The sequence below is a fragment of the Lepidochelys olivacea genome (assembly GCF_965140295.1).
Source record: "Lepidochelys olivacea isolate rLepOli2 genome assembly, chromosome: 1".
NCBI lineage: Eukaryota > Metazoa > Chordata > Testudines > Cheloniidae > Lepidochelys > Lepidochelys olivacea.
The window spans coordinates 209734701-209752632 of record NC_140411.1 but is presented as its reverse complement, the minus strand read 5'-3'; the positions used below and the strand labels follow the sequence as shown (position 1 = coordinate 209752632).

General features: G+C 46.3%; 2 protein-coding genes across 6 annotated transcripts in view; one reads left to right on the top strand and one right to left on the bottom strand.

The window, feature by feature from the left end:
- The window catches only part of WDR3 (WD repeat domain 3), a 41999-nt gene extending 33347 nt beyond the window's left edge, over positions 1-8652 (bottom strand). Inside the window, exons 1-4 of one of the 3 annotated variants that reach the window (XM_084611080.1) lie at positions 8507-8652; positions 7290-7492; positions 2013-2222; positions 1235-1353 (exon numbers count right to left, since the gene is read on the bottom strand). In XM_084611080.1, coding sequence (XP_084467206.1) covers positions 1235-1353; positions 2013-2222; positions 7290-7460 — 500 coding nt within the window. In that variant the 5' untranslated portion in view covers positions 7461-7492; positions 8507-8652. Of the gene's footprint in view, positions 1-1234; positions 1354-2012; positions 2223-7289; positions 7493-7976; positions 8182-8506 lie in introns of those variants that run through there. The other 2 variants (XM_084611082.1, XM_084611081.1) reach the window with 2 other exon arrangements.
- A 27-nt stretch (positions 8653-8679) lies between these two features.
- Positions 8680-17932, top strand: part of GDAP2 (ganglioside induced differentiation associated protein 2) — a 44534-nt gene continuing 35281 nt past the window's right edge. Inside the window, exons 1-3 of one of the 3 annotated variants that reach the window (XM_084611113.1) lie at positions 8680-8773; positions 12671-12917; positions 15100-15239. In XM_084611113.1, coding sequence (XP_084467239.1) covers positions 12742-12917; positions 15100-15239 — 316 coding nt within the window. In that variant the 5' untranslated portion in view covers positions 8680-8773; positions 12671-12741. Of the gene's footprint in view, positions 8817-12670; positions 12918-15099; positions 15240-17932 lie in introns of all 3 variants that reach the window. The other 2 variants (XM_084611115.1, XM_084611114.1) reach the window with 2 other exon arrangements.

Here is a 17932-nt window from a genome sequence, read left to right as displayed (position 1 = left end):
ATGAGGAATAGGGCATATCTTGCCCAAGCATCTCCATCCTTATTTTAAAATTAAGAACTATTTACCAACATTAAAGAAAGTAATATTCAGAAAATTAAGCCATTTTATAAACTACCAACCAAGTGCATATGTCTTCACAACACAGCTTTAACTCTATCCCCAAATAAACAAGTATCAGAGGGGTAGCCGTGCATCTGAAGAAGTGTTTTTTTACCCACGAAAGCTTATGCCCAAATAAATCTGTTAGTCTTTCAGGTGCCACCGGACTCCCCAAACACACACTATTATTTCATCAATAATCTGAAAAATAAAAGTTACCGGCATCCTTTTACCCTAAATTGATGTAATACACTTTTTCTATTGAACTGATACATAAATCTAATAAATAAAACATTCTTAAAAGAATTTCATCAACGAATTCTCATGCCAAGCAACACTGTCATCTTTAAAGCTAGTGAATGTTAAGAGGAGTTAAAAGTCTGTTCAGGTACTACATGTACCCATGTCTCCCTATCGATTTCCATGGTTCTATAATCATTTGCCTATTTTTAAAATTTATTTTTCTGTCCTATTACTGTGTGAAAGATTCACAAGCAAAAGGGAATCCAATTGATTACACAGGGGAAAAAAGCAAAAGTGACTTTACGCAAAGTACTGTCAAATGCATTCTGTAAACATACTGCTAATCTCATGGTACATCTACACTGCAGCTGGGAGCATATCTGAGCACATACTCACCCAGACCCCCTGGGTATGTACTCAGGTGACTAGCCCAAGCCGCCAGCTGTGCTACATTGCTCTTTTTAGCATGCTAGCTCAAGCAGAGCTAGCACATCTGTCCAGCCGTGATGGGATGCAGTACAGACATATCCTCTGTTATAGTAATCTCAGGTACCACATTTAACAGTAGATTAAAAACTATTCAGAGAATAATTATTTTTAAAGTGAGTGTCTCATTAGCTGGTATTTCCCACTTAGTGGTATTCTTTAAAAACCATTTAGATATCAAGATAACAATTGTATTTTAAAAAGTCTCTGGCTCACAGTTAAGGTTGTGGTGTTATAAGGCTTTTTAAAAAAAGCTTATTAAGAATGCGTTCATTCTGAAAAAGGAGCACCATCTAGAAAATCTAACTTTTCACTTCTTTGTGTTAAGTCCATAAGTTTTGACATGACACGATACATGAGTAAAGCCTTGAATCCTCAATTCAGCAAACTCAGCAGTGCAGTGTACCTGGTAACCAGGAGGTTCTTCTCTCTCAAGAAGAGTGCCTGTGTGACAGCATCCTTGTGCCCCCTCAGCCGGTACAACCCACTCTCATTGATGACATCCCACACAATGACGTCTGTGTCCTGAAAGGAAAGGGACATCACCCAAGGGTGGACATCGTCAGAATCTTCTGCTATGAGACCCAATACACTACCTTAGACAGGCAGAGTCTGCTTTCCCCTAAATTTGAGTTTTAGTACGCACTGAAGGGCTCATAAAGCCAGGAGTTGTTCTCCCCGCACACATATATGCACCTCTACAAATGCTCCTTAGTATTGGCATGAAGCAGCCCCTGCTGTTTCAGACTAGCAAACCCCCTGTCTTCAACAGTTCTGCCCAAGTACTTCAGTCCCTGTCTGCAGCCCCCCTGCTATTCCAGTCCTGGGATCTCTATGAACTGTTCTGCTGATGTACCTCATGCCCAACCTGCAGCACCCCCACCATTCCAGCTCTATACTCCCCCATGCACAGGTCTGCTAATTCACCTTAGTCCTGATCTACAGCACCCCTTCCTATTCCAGTCTTCGGCCCTTCAATAAAGATCTGTGATGCAACTCAGCTGTGAATCTGACCCAGATCCTCTCACTACCACTCCTCCAGCTATTCCAGTGCACCATCCACCCCTTCCCAGCCAGGCCTCTTAACTGTGGCCACGTCTACAAGTCATCTCCACAAAACAGCTAGTCCTCCCTGATTATGAAAGAACTGACCTCCAGACTTGGCTTCTCCTACCAACTCTCACCTTTGAGCCAGACACCAGTCTGCCTCCCAGATGATCATACTGCAGAGTCATAACTGCAGCCTTATGTCCATTGAAAGTGACATTCCCTTCACCACTTAGGAGGCTGAAGACACGGATTGATCCATCCTCATATCCAACAGCCAAATGCAACCCATCTGGGGATGGGCAGAGAGAAGTGACCTCCTGCTTGAGACCCTGAAGGATGAGAACCTGCAATTTTCAGAAGACAAGGTGTTTGTGACATGTCAGAGCTAGAAACAGCCACAGGGGACAGAAGGAAGAGAATACTTCGTCTATCAGGACTTCCATCTGAGGACCCCTAGTACTTTAGAAACTCATTCCTCACAATCTGCTACTGAAATGAAGGAATACCATTATCGTAGTTTTAAAAATGTGGAAACTGAGGCATGGAGAGGGGACATGACTTCACCAGGCCAAATAGCAAATCAGGGTGCAACGAGGACTAGAACCCAGAAGTCTAACAGCTAGACAGTGACTCCTCTTGCTTGCTAGTAAAAAAGGCATTCCAAATTTCTTCACAGGACAATTCCTTTCCATTCCAGCTCCTCTTAAGCATACAACTGAATTATTTTTTTTTCCATAGGGTGTACATGAGTTCAGCATTCCAAAAGACACCTAAAGCCCTGTGATAGTGTAGCTCTGGGTCTAATGTGTCATTTGAAGCAGTACTCTTCATGTCCCTTTGTGATGCTCTGCAATGTCAACAGTGGAGCTTCAAATCTCATACTCAACTCTAGAGTAACAAGGAAGAATGGCTCAGTGGGACTGACTCATACTCCTTTCTACCTGAATAAATTATTTAAGATCAAAGGAAAGAATCAGGATCAGTTACGTTTTGCATAGGAAAGGTCCCCCCACAGGGTACGCTAACCGGGAGTTTTGAGAGGTGAAGGAGGAGCAAATACGGGACCCTTGGGGTAAGTGGCTGTCTGTAGTGTGTGTTTGTGGGTTATCTGCTGTGTGCTGAGCTTGTGTTTGTCTGTCTGTTTGAAGGACTGTGTGCCGTGGCCGTCAGTTGGAAGCTGTGAGCTTCTAAACAAGGTTTGAAATCTAGAAGCCTCTTCTCATTGGCTGAGCCTTAGTCGGGGGTGGGACTATCAGAAAGGCCAAGGCTTTACAAAGTAGTGAGCAACCAGGGACCACTAACAGGGAGTTTTGAGAGGGAGTTTGGAAGGGGAGTGGTACACTAGCCATTCTTTAAAACCTTTAAACTAAACTATAATCAAAACTTCTTGATTTAAACAAAAATCCTATCATTAACCTAGGTAGCTGTAGGAGAGAATGCAGGCAGAAGCCCAGCAGCAGAGTGGGGGCTATCCTGTTTATTGTGCTCAGTATAGCATGTATGATTACCTGCCCTGTGGGCGGGTGGCATATGTGTGCATTTGGTGCAAGGAGCTCCTGGCCTTCAGAGACCACATACGGGCTTTGGAGGCCAGGGTGGTGGAACTGGGGGAGCTAAGGGAGGCAGAGAGGTATGCTGATGTGGCTTTCCGGGACACTGTAGATTTGTCTCACCTCCGGTCAGACAGTCCCTGCGCTGTTAAGGAGGATGAAAGGCTCAGAGAAAGAGAGCAGTCAACCAGAACAGAGGGAAACCTTCCCATGGTTGGGGCCCTCCTTCCCGATGATGCTGGGGTATCCTCTTGCACTGAGGTTACCTCTCCAGGGGAGGGAACTCCAGTCATTAGGAAAAGACAGATGTTAGTAATGGGAGATTCGATCATTAGAAACATAGATAGCTGGGTTTGTGATGACCAGGAGAACCGTACGGTGACTTGCCTGCCTGGCGCGAAGGATGCGGATCTCTTGAGGCAGCTAGATAGACTTATGTGCAGTGCTGGGGAGGAGCCGGTGGTCGTGGTACATGTAGGTACCAATGACATAGGGAAGGGAAGGAGAGATGTCCTGGAGGCCAAATTTAGGCTGCTAGGAAAGATACTGAAATCCAGGACCTCCATGGTGGCATTCTCAGAAATGCTTCCAGTTCCACGCGCAGGGCCAGGCAGGCAGAGCTTCAGAGTCTCAATGGGTGGATGAGATGATAGTGTAGAGAGAAGGGCTTTCGATTTATTAGGAACTGGGGAAACTTTTGGGATGGGGGAGCCTATACAAGAAGGATGGGCTCCACCTAAACCAAAGTGGATTCAGACGGCTGGCACTTAACAATAAAAAGGTTGCAGAGCAGTTTTTAAACTAAGAGACGGGTGAATGCCGATTGCTGCAGCAGAGCACGTGGATCAGACAGAGACTTCTCTGAAAGGCGAGTCTATTGATCAGGGTGGGCAAACAACGGCCCACGGGATTGCCCCCCATGGTGCTGCAGGCCCCACGCCGCTCTCAGAAGTGGCTGGCACCATGTCCCTGGGCCCCGGAGGTGAGGGGCAAGCAGAGGGCTCCATGCATGGCCCTTGCCTCCAGGCACCGCCCTCCGCAGCTCCCATTGGCCGGGAACAGGGAACTGTGGCCAATGGGAGCTTCGGGGGAGGTACCTGGAGATGTGGCAAGGGCAGCGCACAGAGCCCTGTGCCCCACCCCTCCCCCCATGGGCTGCACAGGGACATGGTTCCAGTCGCTTCCCGGAGGGGTGGGGCCAGGGCAGGCATGGAGGGAGCCTGCCCTGGCCCTGGTGCATGCCGCTGCCACCCCGGAGCCACTTTAGGTAAGCAGCGCTGGGCCGGAGCCCAAACTCTTCCTGCACCCACCCCCCAACTCCCTGCCCTGAGCCCCATCGCACCCTGCCTGCACCCAACCCCCTGCCCTGAGCTTCCTCCCGCAGTCCACACCCCTCCTGTACCCCTCCCCTGAGCGCCCTCCTGCACTCTGCACCCCAACCCCCTTCCCTGAGCCTCCTCATACACCCGCACCCCTCCTCTGCCCCAATCCCTTGCCCTGAGCCTATTCCTGCACACTGCACCCACTCCCACGTGCCCCCCCGCACCCCAGCCCTGCATACCATTTCCCCACTCAGATGTGGCCCTCAGCCCAAAAAGTTTGCCCACCCCTGCTATTGATAAAGATTCTCTAGGTTTTAGTCAGGAAAGGATGGAAGAGGATAAAGTACGGGCCAGATCAGACGAGAAACATTCACATAAAAAATAAATCTGACACATCAGAAAAGGGCAGACAAATAAACAGTGACAAGTTTTTAAAGTGCTTGTACACAAATGCTAGAAGTCTAAATAATAAGATGGGTGAACTAGAGTGCCTCGTGTTAAAGGAGGATATTGATATATTAGGCACCACAGAAACCTGGTGGAGTGAGGATAATCAATGGGACACAATCATTCTGGGGTACAAAATATATTGAAGGACAGAGGCACTATATGTGAAAGAAAATGCAGAATCAAATCAAGTAAAAATCTTAAATGAATCCACATGTTCCATAGAATCTCTATGGATAGTAATTCCATGCTCTAATAAGAATATAATAGTATAATAGGGATCTATTATCGACCATCTGACCAGGACAGTGATAGTGATGATGAAATGCTAAGGGAGATTAGAGAGGCTATCAAAATAAAGAACTCAGTAATAGTGGGGGATTTCAATTATCCCCATATTGACTGGGCACATGTCACCTCAGGATGAAATGCAGACACAAAATTTCTCGATACTTTAAATGACTACTTCTTGGAGCAACTGGTACAGGAACCCACAAGGGGAGAGGCAATTCTCGATTTAGTCCTCAGTGGAGCGCTGGATCTGGTCCAAGAGGTAACTAACAGGACCGCTTGGAAATAGTGACCATAATATAATAAACGTTTAATGTTCCTGCGATGGGAAGAACACCTCAACAGCCCAACGCTGTGGCTTTTAATTTCAGAAAGGGGAACTATGCAAAAATTAGGAGGTTAGTTAAACAGAAATTAAAAGGTACAGTGACTAGAGTGAAATCCCTGCAAACTACATGGACACTTTTCAAAGACAACATAATAGAGGCCCAACTTAAATGTATACCCCAAATTAAAAAACACAGTAAAAGAACTAAAAAAGAGCCACCGTGGCTTAACAACCATGTAAAAGAAGCAGTGAGAGATAAAAAGGCATCTTTTAAAAAGTGGGAGTCAAATCCTAGTGAGGTAAATAGAAAGGAGCATAAAATGTAATAAGAAAAGTCAAAAAGGAGTTTGAAGAACAGCTAGCCAAAAACTCAAAAGGTAATAACAAAATGTTTTAAAGTACATCAGAAGCAGGAAGCCTACTAAACAACCAGTGGGGCCCCTGGACAATCGAGATACAAAAGGAGCACTTAAAGATGATAAAGTCATTGCAGAGAAACTAAATGAATTTTTTGCTTCAGTCTTCAAGGCTGAGGATGTTAGGGAGATTCCCAAACCTGAGCTGTCCTTTGTAGGTGAAAAATCTGAGGAATTGTCATAGACTGAAGTGTCACTAGAGGAAGTTCTGGAATTAATTGAGAAATTTAACAGTAACAAGTCACCGGGAACAGATCATATTTACCCAAGAGTTCTGAAAGAACTCAAATGTGAAATTGCGGAACTATTAACTATGGTTTGTAACCTGTCCTTTAAATCAGCTTCTGTACCCAATGACTGGAAGATAGCTAATGTAGCACCAATATTTTAAAAGGGCTCTAGAGGAGATTCTGGCAATTACAGACCAGTAAGTCTAACGTCAGTACTGGGCAGGTTAGTTGAAACAATAGTAAAGAATACAACCGTCAGACACATAGAAGAACATAAATTGTTGGGCAAAAGTCAGCATGGTTTCTGTAAAGGAAAATCATGTTTTACTAATCTATTAGAGTTCTCTGAAGGGGTCAACAAACATGTGGACAAGGGAGATCCAGTGGACATAGTGTACTTAGATTTCCAGAAAGCCTTTGTCAAAGGCTCTTACATAAATTAAGTTGCCATGGGATAAGAGGGAAGATCCTTTCATGGACTGAGAACTGGTTAAAAGACAGGGAACAAAGGGTAGGAATAAATGGTAAATTTTCAGAAGGGAGAGGGATAACTAGCGGTGTTCCCCAAGGGTCAGTCCTAGGACCAATCCTATTCAACTTATTCATAAATGATCTGGAGAAAGGGGTAAGCAGTGAGGCGGCAAAGGTTGCAGATGATACTAAAGTGGCATATTAGAAGCCACTATTTCTATGTTTATTTGATCTCTCTGCCTGGGGAGCTCCCAGCAAAGATAACTCACGCAGCTACAGTTTTCTAGTCTCACTTGCCATACAACACAGCAGCGTCATCCCATTCTGGTTCACAATGGGGGAAACCAGCTCATCACCTTCTCGCCTTTCCGGGTGTCCCAGATGAAGACATGCTCACATGCTGGCACTGCCACATAGCGGCCCTTTTCACCCCGCAGGGCCACATAGACGATGTTGCCTTTCTGGCTAGCAATCACTCCAAACAATGCACTAGCTGTGTAGCGCAGATATTGCTTTGTGAGACCCATGGTGCAATTTCCAGACCCAGGTGGGAGCTGACCTGGATATAAACAGAAAACAAGAAACACTGAGAAGAATTTCATGTATAAAGAGAAATTAGGGCTGGAAAAGACCTGCTGTATGACATTAGAGGAAAAGTGGACCCACAGAACTTTTTCTAGTGTTATTTAAACTGGAGAGGACAAACATTAAAAACAAAGGGGTTCTCAACACTTCCCTTGGGAGACTACCCCACAGTGTGCCAGACTGCGCTAAGTTTTTCCATTATTCAGACTACATTTTTCTTTGCACAATTACTCCCATTACTCTTAATTATTCCCACTTTGGGAACTATAATTGCCACCCTACAAGTATTTACAGGGAATTACCCATGCTCCTTCTTTGTCATCGCACCATTGTTATACATATTCTGTTTTTAAATCTTTTCATAAACACCGAACCTAGAACCAAATGCAATATTCTAGATGAGGCCTCCCCCCTGCTCTCCCCTCCCTGATGCCTCTACACACGCAGCTCAACGCTACCTTCGCTTTCCACCCGCCTTATCGCACTGCACAGTCACACCGACTTTGTGTTCCCTTCCCCCACCATCGCTACTGCCCTGATTTCTCCTTCCCAGTAAGCACTGCTGGGCTTGGGGTTATTTTTTCCTCCCAGAGGATCCAACAGCAGCCGCTCTGACCCGCCACGCTGCCAAAGCCGCGCCCCGCGGCTGAGGGGTCGCTCCTGGGCGCCGCCTATGCCGGGTCGCGAGCGGCAGGGCCCGGTTGCCGGGGCGCGGGAACAACGTGCACAGTGCGGGGGGGGGGGGGGGGGAGCTGGGCGCCATCGAACCAAACCGTAAACCTAGCACAGGGACCGGAACCACTTCAAGCCCGGGGTGCGGCAGCGCCCCTAGCTCCGGCTCCTCTGGGATGGAGGCCCGGCAGCGCCGGCCAGGCAGGGGCCACCGACCCCGCTGGGGAAGGGGCGAGCGGGCGGGGGAGGCGCTGCCACGCCGCGTTCGCCGTAAGACCCAAAGCCCGCCCCCGCCACGCGCCGGGCCCGCGCTCACCGCCCCCACGTGGCTCTGCGGGTCACTCGCGCGCAGACACCGCCTCTCGCTCCGCACGGGAGGACAACGGCCGAGCAGTTCAGCGTCCCGACGGAAGTGACGTAGGATCTCGCCTCACCCCGGCTGTTCGGTGCGCGATTGGTCGGCTTTGATCCGGAAGCGGAAGGGGGGGGGAGCCAGCCTCAGTGCCCATTTCCGGGGTGATGTTGCTGAGTCGACTGCTACCCCTGGGACCCTCTCGCCGGATGGGGGCAGCGGAGCCGGCCCGTGAGTGAGGGGTGATCCGCGGCGAGAGGGGCACGAGCGAGCGGTGGGACACGGGATGGCGCTGGGGCCCGTTGCTAAGGGGGAGCTCCCTGAGCGGACGTTGCTAGGCAGGGTGGGGTCGCTGTTCTGTGCTGAGGGGCCCGGGCGGGGCCGGTCGCTCTGTGACACCCCCCCAACCCCGCTGCAGCCGCGCGGCCTGGAACCGCTCCTCCGCGTCCGTTGGGTTGCGGGGCCCGTGTCCCTGCCGGCGCGGCGGGGGAGGGGGAGTCTCTGTGTCTCTTGCTTTAGGGCGCTGAGAAAAGCTCCGAGCGTTTGTCCAGGAGCGTCCTTCGGTTCCTGCCATCTGCGCTCGGCGAGGCCCCTGGGGGAGGGATCCCTGCCCGGGGCCGGCCCTTCTCTGGGGCACAGCCCCTGTTCTCGCCGGGGCAGCTGTTGTCCGCTCTCCGTCGCGCGAGGCATCTCGGGAAAGGTCAAGACGCGTATTGGGGGGGGTGGGTGTACTACCCCCCCCCCCCCCCCGAGGCAAATAGGTGTGAAGCTGCACGCAGACCGAAACAAAGGGATGGGCTCTCGGTCCGGAAGACCTTATCGGTCACTGACTTCACTTGCTTCTCGTGAAAGACTCTCCTAAGAGAGAAATGACCAGGGTTAATGTTTCCCATTATCCCGTCTAACTTTTCTGCTTTTGTTTTCCTCAAAGTTTTCCTATTTGCACCTTACCTTACGTATCACCTAACGCAATTTCTCTTCCTCCTTGCTTTGTATCGGTCTCACTGTTAGACTTATCATGCCCGCCACCCCAGTATTTATTGTTTTGCCAAACCATATATTTTCAACTCTTAATCTTTCCTTTCAAATATGTCCCTCTTCCCAGTAAGTGTTTCTGTTGCCTTTTTTCTGCTTCCCTTCTGGTTTTTATTAATCTTTCTGCTCGCGTGGAATGTACCACCTGCTTCGGTGACGCAACAAGTATGTATACTTGTGCAAAAAGAACAAACTTTGGATCTCAGTCAGAAACGGATACAAGTTTCTAAGGGCTTCAGTGCATTTGAGGTTTCATCCCAAGCGTCTGTCTTAATTCAATGGTAGACTGCCACGTTGTATAGTACTATTTATTTTCTCATGGGGTTCTGAACAGTTTTTCTCACTGGTTCATGTTTGTCTCTCAGTTCAACATGCCAGTAGCTGCTGTGGTGCTAGTTGCTCTGGTGTATTGGTTTGGGTTTGCTTTGGGATTTTTATTTTAGTGTACATGCTGCTGTTTGTCTGTTAGAGAAGATAAGATCAAAGAAGTGCACCTTGCACTTGAAGCGGAAGAAAGTGATGTTTTGGGATGAGCCTTAGTTCCTGTGTTAGTTCATTCCACAGTCTGGGACTAGACCCCAAGAAACTGTCTTCTACACAACCAGCTTTACCCTTATTGAGAAGCATTCCATTGTGTCTGAGGAGCAGAGTTATGAAACATGGCCTTCATCCCATAGTTTTAGGTACGCTGAGTCCAGGCCTTTAAATACGTACTCTTGAGGGCATTCTGCACCAAAAATTAAAAATTCTGCTTACGATATTTTAAAATTCTGCAAATTTTATTTGTCAAGTAAACGTCGATGCTCCAGCATGGCATTGGGGAGCACAGGCCACCGGCTGCACAGAGATGGGAGATCACGATGTAGTTTCCCTCCCCCTTGGGACGCAGACTCAGTGGTGAAGCTGCACCCAGTCCTGCCCCAGAAACACCCCAGGGCCCTGCCTGTCTGTGCCAGGTGCACCAGGTGTGGGTAGGCAGGGTCAGCAAGGCAGGATCCAAGTGCAGAGGGGCTTGGTGTGGGGGGATCCAGGTGTGGGTTGAGAGGGTTCTGTTTGAGGCAATATGGGTAGGGATCTGGGTGTGGGAGGGATCTTGATGCACAGGGGCTTGTTGGGGGTTCTGGGTGTAAGGGTAGTGGCACTTTGCAGGGAGGTCCAGGTGAAGATGGGGGGGGGGATCTTGGTGTGTGGGGGCTAGAGCTTGGCAGGGGGGGTCTGGGTGTGGGAAGCTCAGTTAGGGGGTCCAAATGCTGGGGGAGTGGGGCTCAGTGGGATGGGGATCCAGGTGCAGCTGGTTGGGGCTCAGTGCAGGGAGATCCAGGTGCGGGTGGCTCGTTGGAGTGGTCCAGGTGCAGTGGGAGTGGGGCTCGTTGGGGGGATGAGGCTCAGCAGGTGGGTTTGGTATGAGGGGGTCTGGATGCACAGGGGTTGGGCAGATAAGAGAGCAGCTCTACAGTGATCCTTCGCTCTACAGCTGAGGAGGCATGGGTGCAGGAAGCAGGGTGATGAGGAGTTTGCAGAGCTTCCTGCACCTGGGGGAGAGAGAAATGTTGGGATGGGTCTGACATGGCCCCGGATGCTGTGCAGGGGAAGAGGAAGTCCTGTCCTCCCCAGCTCAGCCGGGACTAGCAACTGAGCCCAGTCCAGGTCTTCTCCAGTCTGTCCCTGTCACACAGTGATTTACCTCTCTGCCGGCTGCCCTGGGCGCCTGAAACATGCTTGGGAAAGGTCACATGACCACTCTTGTGGCTTCCCTTTGCTTTCCTGTTAGAAAGTCATTTTTCTGAAGGGAAGCAAAGAAATCTGTGAGGGGCATAAATTCTGTGCATACGCAGTGGTGCAGAATTCCTCCAGGAGTAATTTACTTGAAGGTAAGGAACAAGACCTTGACCTTCATATTCTGCTTGTGTTTGCTGTAGTGCAGGTTATTGAAGAGATGTGCTGTAGTTTTCTGTACTATTTGGAGTTTCCTGAGGGCTTTGTGTCCAGGTATATTGCATTGCTGTAGTCCAGACAGGAGTTGAAAAAGATGTGCATAATGGACGCCAGGTGATCATTTGCTAGGATGAGGCAGATTTGCCTATTCCATCAGATCATAGAAAGCATCATTTGAAAATGCTGCTGTATAAGAAATTAGTGTTAGTGATGAATCTAGGAGCACTGCTAAACTGCATGCAAGTCGCTTTATCAATGTTTGTGACTTTACAGAATGTCCAGGCTGATTCAGAGCAGGCCTGGGAAAATGCATCTTTTTGACTACATGAGAAATAACAGATTTTCAAAGTTGTTACCAGTTAAATTAACCCAAAGTTAAAAATTAACTGAACAGTAGCTTAAGTGCTAAACTTCCCAAGCCTTTGAAGGGGGCATGGGAGAAATAGATCTTAATTTGTATTAGTGACTGACAGTCCACTAGGCGCTATTGATTTTTGCAAAATAGAGAGTAAGCAAATTTGACTGTTTTGTTTTTAAAGTGTTTAAATGTTTCTAAAGCAGTAAGGGCCTGATCCTAAGAGAAGCTAAGCACCCTTAACTCTAAATGACTTCAAGAGCACTTCATTTGCAGTGGAGGATGGAGGATTGGATGTAAAAGGTAGTCAGAAAAGAAAAATCTATCCTGATATGTATATATGTGTGTAATTTAAGTTTTTGACTTAAAATGCTGAATCACTTTTCTTCAAATTTGATTTTTCTTTCTTAGGCTGAACCACAAATCTGCAAAATGTGGAGTTTATAGATTCAGCATTTTTTAAGGTTCAAGTTTACAAACCAATTGGAACAATTTTTTTTATAGTGTGGAAAATTAGGGGTTTTTTCACCATTGGATAATTCAAAAACAGATTAATTATCTTAGCTCAGACTTTCCAAAACAATTCACCTTTGTACTGAGACCAAGCACAAACATTTTGAGATAAAAAAATGAAACCATACAGAGGATAGGTTGTGAACAAAATAGCCTGTGAATCTTAACTACATTGCTACCCGCAAATGCTTTAGTTGTTCTTCAGCTTTCCTTTATGAAAACTCTAACTCTTCTAGAATTGTTCTCAATGAAAATCCAGGTCTGTGACCCTATTTTTTTCTCCTCTGAAGCACCAGAAAGACTCCAGTGAGAACTGGAGTGCTGAAGAGGTAGTGGAAAGAGGAGTTGCTGTTTCCATTCCATGGATCCCTTGGGTGCTCCTTCCCAATTTGTGGATATTGATTCTCTGCCAGCCTGGAATGACTACAGTGAGGCAGACCAACTGGACTCCCTCAAAACTCAAGTTGAAAAACCCCAACTTGATATTAGATCACCTTTCCCATACAGGAAAGACATCAATGCAAAAATAATATTGTGGTAAGTTCAAAATAGCTCTGACTTCTTAGATGCCACAGTACGAATGCAGTGATGACAGAGTGCCTAGCAAAATGATCAAAAAAAGCTCTTCACGTGGTGTGGATTTTTTCTCCTTTTTTCTCTTGAGGTACAGCCATAGGTCAAGTCTGGGAGGAGAAAGGATAGGTAAAGTCTTAGATGAAGGCTGGTGGAGGGACCCGATGAGGTTCATCTCTGTACTACTTGCATGGGCATGTCCCTACAATATATATAATCACCTTTCTATTTAATGCAATTTTAAAACAAACAACTTATTGTTTTTCCTGGCACTTGTTTTATGTTCTGTGCTTCCTGGTTTTGCCTCACTTTGTATTCTCTGCATTCATATAATAGAATAATGGGGTATCTTTTCCTGTACTGTCCTTGGTGTCTGTTAGGTTTTTTTTCCTTCTCTATCTCTCTGCCTCCATATACTTTCTTTATGTTGTATTCTGTCTCCATATTCTTCTTCCAAAATGTGTCCATCTCAACAGTGTTTCTCTGTGCTAACTTACCCCATCTATGTCGTCTCCTCTGCCTCGCCCACCCACTCTCGCTTATCAACACCTAATTTCCAGAGGACTACCCCTATCAGTAGAAGACAAGTATGAAAAGTGGGGGAAGCCCTCAGGGCCAGCAGTAAAGTGAAGAGCTATCCCCCTTTACCAACTGCTAAGAAGTGGGGTTGGGATTTCTCGGCTTTGCTCAAGTCTCTCTTTCATGTGAACCTCCAGATCGCAGGTGTCTGGTAAATTTGAAGATCAGCCCTTTCTCCAACCTCTTCTGGTTGCTGCACAGAAGAAGGATAAAGCCAGAGAGAGTGATCCCTGCCTGTTCACCCCAGATCTTTCTAGCTGTTGCAAGCATGGGTGGGTTGGGGCACTGCTGCTCTATCCTTCCCCCTCCGAGCCTCAGTTTCTTCCTTCAATTCCTGTCTCTGACCCTACTTAGAGCTTTCCCTTGAAGTATCAGAGTGCAAGTGACCAGATTCTTGTCATTTTCCCAGTTGCCCACAGGTTTTTTTTAACAGTAGCAATGAAAACTCATCAGATTCTAGTCATCTTTCACTTTGCTGTAGCTTTTCAGTGTTCTGAGCAGCAGCAGATAGATGCACTTAAGTTGACTGTGTGAAGACTAAGAGACAGCATTGTATTAGTAATAGCCTGTTTGTGATTAGAAGGCTTTCTTTAAAATCAGAGCTCTACAGGTTCAACAGAGGCTCCTCTGCTCTGAGGAGCCAAGGCTGGCCAACTGGATCAGATGCAGCATTTGACAGGCTCCAGAAATAGGGGTAATATCATACTGGCATTAGGGAGACTAGAGACAGACCCACCAGGCCTCCCAGATCTCACAAATATTCCCCCTCGCCCACCTCAAACATAATTGTTCCCTCCATATTCCCATTTGCCGTAGGGAAAGTCAGGGATGATTCCTTGCTCCCTTATCATACCATGATAAGACCTTCATTGCTATATTAAAAATCCAGGAAATTCCATAAACAAAATATTAAGTAAAATTAGGTGCATGTAATATCTCCTCTGTGTATTCTCAAAAGCAAGAAAATGTCAAGTTTGGGACCCTCTAAACTTTATCTTAATGCCTACACTGCACATTTCCAGTGACAGACTCCACATCATTGCAAGGAACTTACTTCTACCTCCACGTGATGATCAAACATGCTACATACAATACATTAATCTCCCTCACCGTTTAATATTGAACTTCTTTACAGCTCACTGCTTAAGTGAACAGTGTGTTGTTTATTGGGGAAGCATGAATTTGCAATTAAGGTTGTACTGTGAGGGAGAATTTTGGGTTGCCTGTAGTCTGTCTCCATACTAGTTGAAGGTAGAGTGAAGTTCACTGTGAAGATTCTGAGTCTGGATATGTGGTGCGTGGGCATTAGGGTACAGTTAAGAAATTCCCTTGAAACTTGACTTTTCATTGTTTAATATTTCATTGTGAGAATGCAGTGTTTTACCAACCTTAATTTCTTCTAAACTAAGCTTCTGTTTATGGAACATATCTCATGAGCAGGGTGAGATAGAGGAGTACAGTGTATCATGAAGCAAGGCAAGAATAACCCTTTAGCAGTTAAGAAGCACTTCTTCTATGGTGCCAAATTCGTGTATCTAACCTGCACTCAATGGCTTTGTTTCCTCAGGAAAGGAAATGTAGCATTATTGAACTGCACAGCCATAGTAAACACCAGCAATGAATCTCTCACAGATAAGAATGTGGTATCTGAGAGCATCTTCGTGCATGCCGGCCCCAACCTGAGGGATGAACTCCAGAAACTCAAAGGTAAGGAGAATCCTGCTCTACAGCAATGCAGCTGCCACCATGTAGCACATAGCAGAAATATCTGGGTTTGAAGGCAAGGAAGGTGCAGAAAAGACACTTGCCTTTATTTCCTTGACCTGGTTTTAATGTGAAATATGGTCTGGCCAAAACTTTCCCCCTATGGTAGACAATTCCTCCATTTGTAATTCAGAATACAGACCCCTAGAAGCTTCTAGCAAGCCGTTCAAGTTGCTGAGCTCTTACTTTCAGACTATGACACAGTCATCCCCTTAGTTAACTGAAGCAGATTGAAGTTGGAAGTTATCTAAAAGAGCAGTTATAAAAGCTCTTGCTGTAGAGACTGAACTTGTATGAATACTAATTTTGCTGTACTGCCCCTTTTTAAGGAGATGCTCGGAGAGTCTTGCAGTTCACCCCAACAGAAATCCAAACTCAACAAGAATTCATGTTGAGTAAGTTCTGTACAAGCTGCTAGCCTGCAGCCATGCAACCTAATCTTTTAGGAACCAATGTCTAGTAATGGATAAAGTGTTGCTGCCCTGCATGATAAAATAGAGCCTCAGAGTGACCTCTTAGTCAGTTCTTTCATTTTTCCCTGTACTAATTCAAAAATAGTTCCATAAGCCAGTTTAATAATATTGTAAGAAGAGCCCTATTGGAAGGCTGGCAATTTTGCTTTTCTAGAGAGAAATATTCTTTGAATTATGGACTTTTCTTTATCTGGATACTTCTGTATCACCTATCTAGTATTTGAGCACCTTGCACAATCTAACCAAGTTAGACTGGAAGATGTAAGTCCTTCAACCCCCAGAACGAGGTTTTCCCTGTTCTTGCAAGTTCATGTCAGTCTTTAGATCAGGAGCCAGATCAAGCTCAGGGCTATTTACCCAAAAGTCCTTTCTTTTTCTGGTGGTCCCAGTTTGAACCAGGGTATATGAACCTCAGAAAGTGGTACCTTTCCGGAGGTGTTATAACCTGAGTGATTTGCCTTCATCATCCCCTACTGGTTTCCTTCCTGGAGGAGCTGTGGTAACGCTTTCCCCCATAGAGTGAATGCAGTCCCTGGCCCACAATGATATATAAATCATTCATTCACTTAAATACAGTATGATCTCCCAAAGATATTGCAGGATGTTTCACTATCTGTCACATCCTCTTCCCACCCATTTGTATCCACTTTCTCTAAGCCCTGAGAGAGAGAGAATGAGAGAGAATCATGCTTAAACCATGTGATACACTGCTTCTGCTCAAGCCTGGAGGCACCAAGTGCTTTCTTTATGGCTCAGCTGACTCCTATGTCTCTGGGAACAGTCTGTTCAGCTTCCTCTAACCCAGAAATACTTCAGGGAGGGGCTCAGATTTCTAGAGGAATTGCTGTCAGTTTATCATCTTAGTCTACTGCATCTTAGACGGCAGTACAGTAACAGTCTTCCAAATGCGGTAAGGCTCTATTAGAAGGCTCTGTTTCTCTCCATAACATTCTTTAGATGGAAAAATTTGAGTCTTCCATCTAAAGTTTGGGAGAGGATGGTCTAATGTCTAGACCAATGACTGGGTAAAAAGTCAGACCAATGACTGAGATCTTGGCTCTGTTACTGATTTTGCCACCTGGTTACTGTTACCTTGGGCAACTCACTTCGCCACTGTGCCTTGCTCCTGATTTGTAAAGTAGGGGTAATACTTGTGACAGATATGACAAACACAGGCATGTCTTGAGACTACCATGTTTAACGTTCGTATTCTTATCTGTTTATTTGAGCCAGCCCTTGAAATCATGAAAATCTTCAGACTATTATTTTGTGATGGGCCACAAAATGTTCAGACCTTTGTATCAATAAGCATTATATGTATTTGTGTTTCTGGCTTGCTAAGTGGATTCCCTGTAGAATCTAGAATCACTAAGAAGTGATTAATATGCAAAATCCCAAGGTTGGCTATGCAGATACCCAGCCTTTGAAGCCTTACCCAAGGTGGAAAGGGGGACAGTAAGTGGTTTTACCTGTTTCAGGAGGCTTGGGAACAAAGAGCGTTTTTTGGTAGAAAGACCAAGTATGAACTGACTGAAAGGGAACTTCTTGAGCTACAAACTGGCGTGATATGATAACCAAAAGAAGCCAAGCCTTGGAGAAGGATTTGAAAGGCTTTGAAACCCATCAGGGACTCCCATGAGGGCTGATGGGGTCCTGCTGTTAAGCTTAAGTACACGTTTAGATCTTTTTATTGTTTTATGATTTCTTTGTATGTTTTTGTCCTTAAATAAAGATGCTTGCTTCAAACGTTTTGCACAGGAAAAATGTTTGGGAAAAAATATCTCTTCCCTGGGCTGCTTCTGCTCACCCCATCAAACTGCTCACATCCTGGATGGGTCTAAAACAGTGGTTCGCAAACTTAATTGCACCGTGCCCCCCCTTCTGACAAGAAAACTTACTACATGATCCCAGGATGGGGGACCGAATCCCAAGCCCACCCGAGCCCCGCTGCTCCAGGGGGAAGGGGAAAAGCTGAAGCCCAGGGGCTTTGGCCCTGGTTGATGGGACTCGGGCTTTGGCTTCAGCCTAGGCCCCAGTAAGTCTAACACCAGCCGTGGCGACCCCATTAAAATGTTTGAGAACCCCTGGTCTAGAACAATGAGGGGAAAAATAGAGACTTCTGGTGGGATTCACAAAGGTACTTAAGTGCCTAAGTCCTGTTTT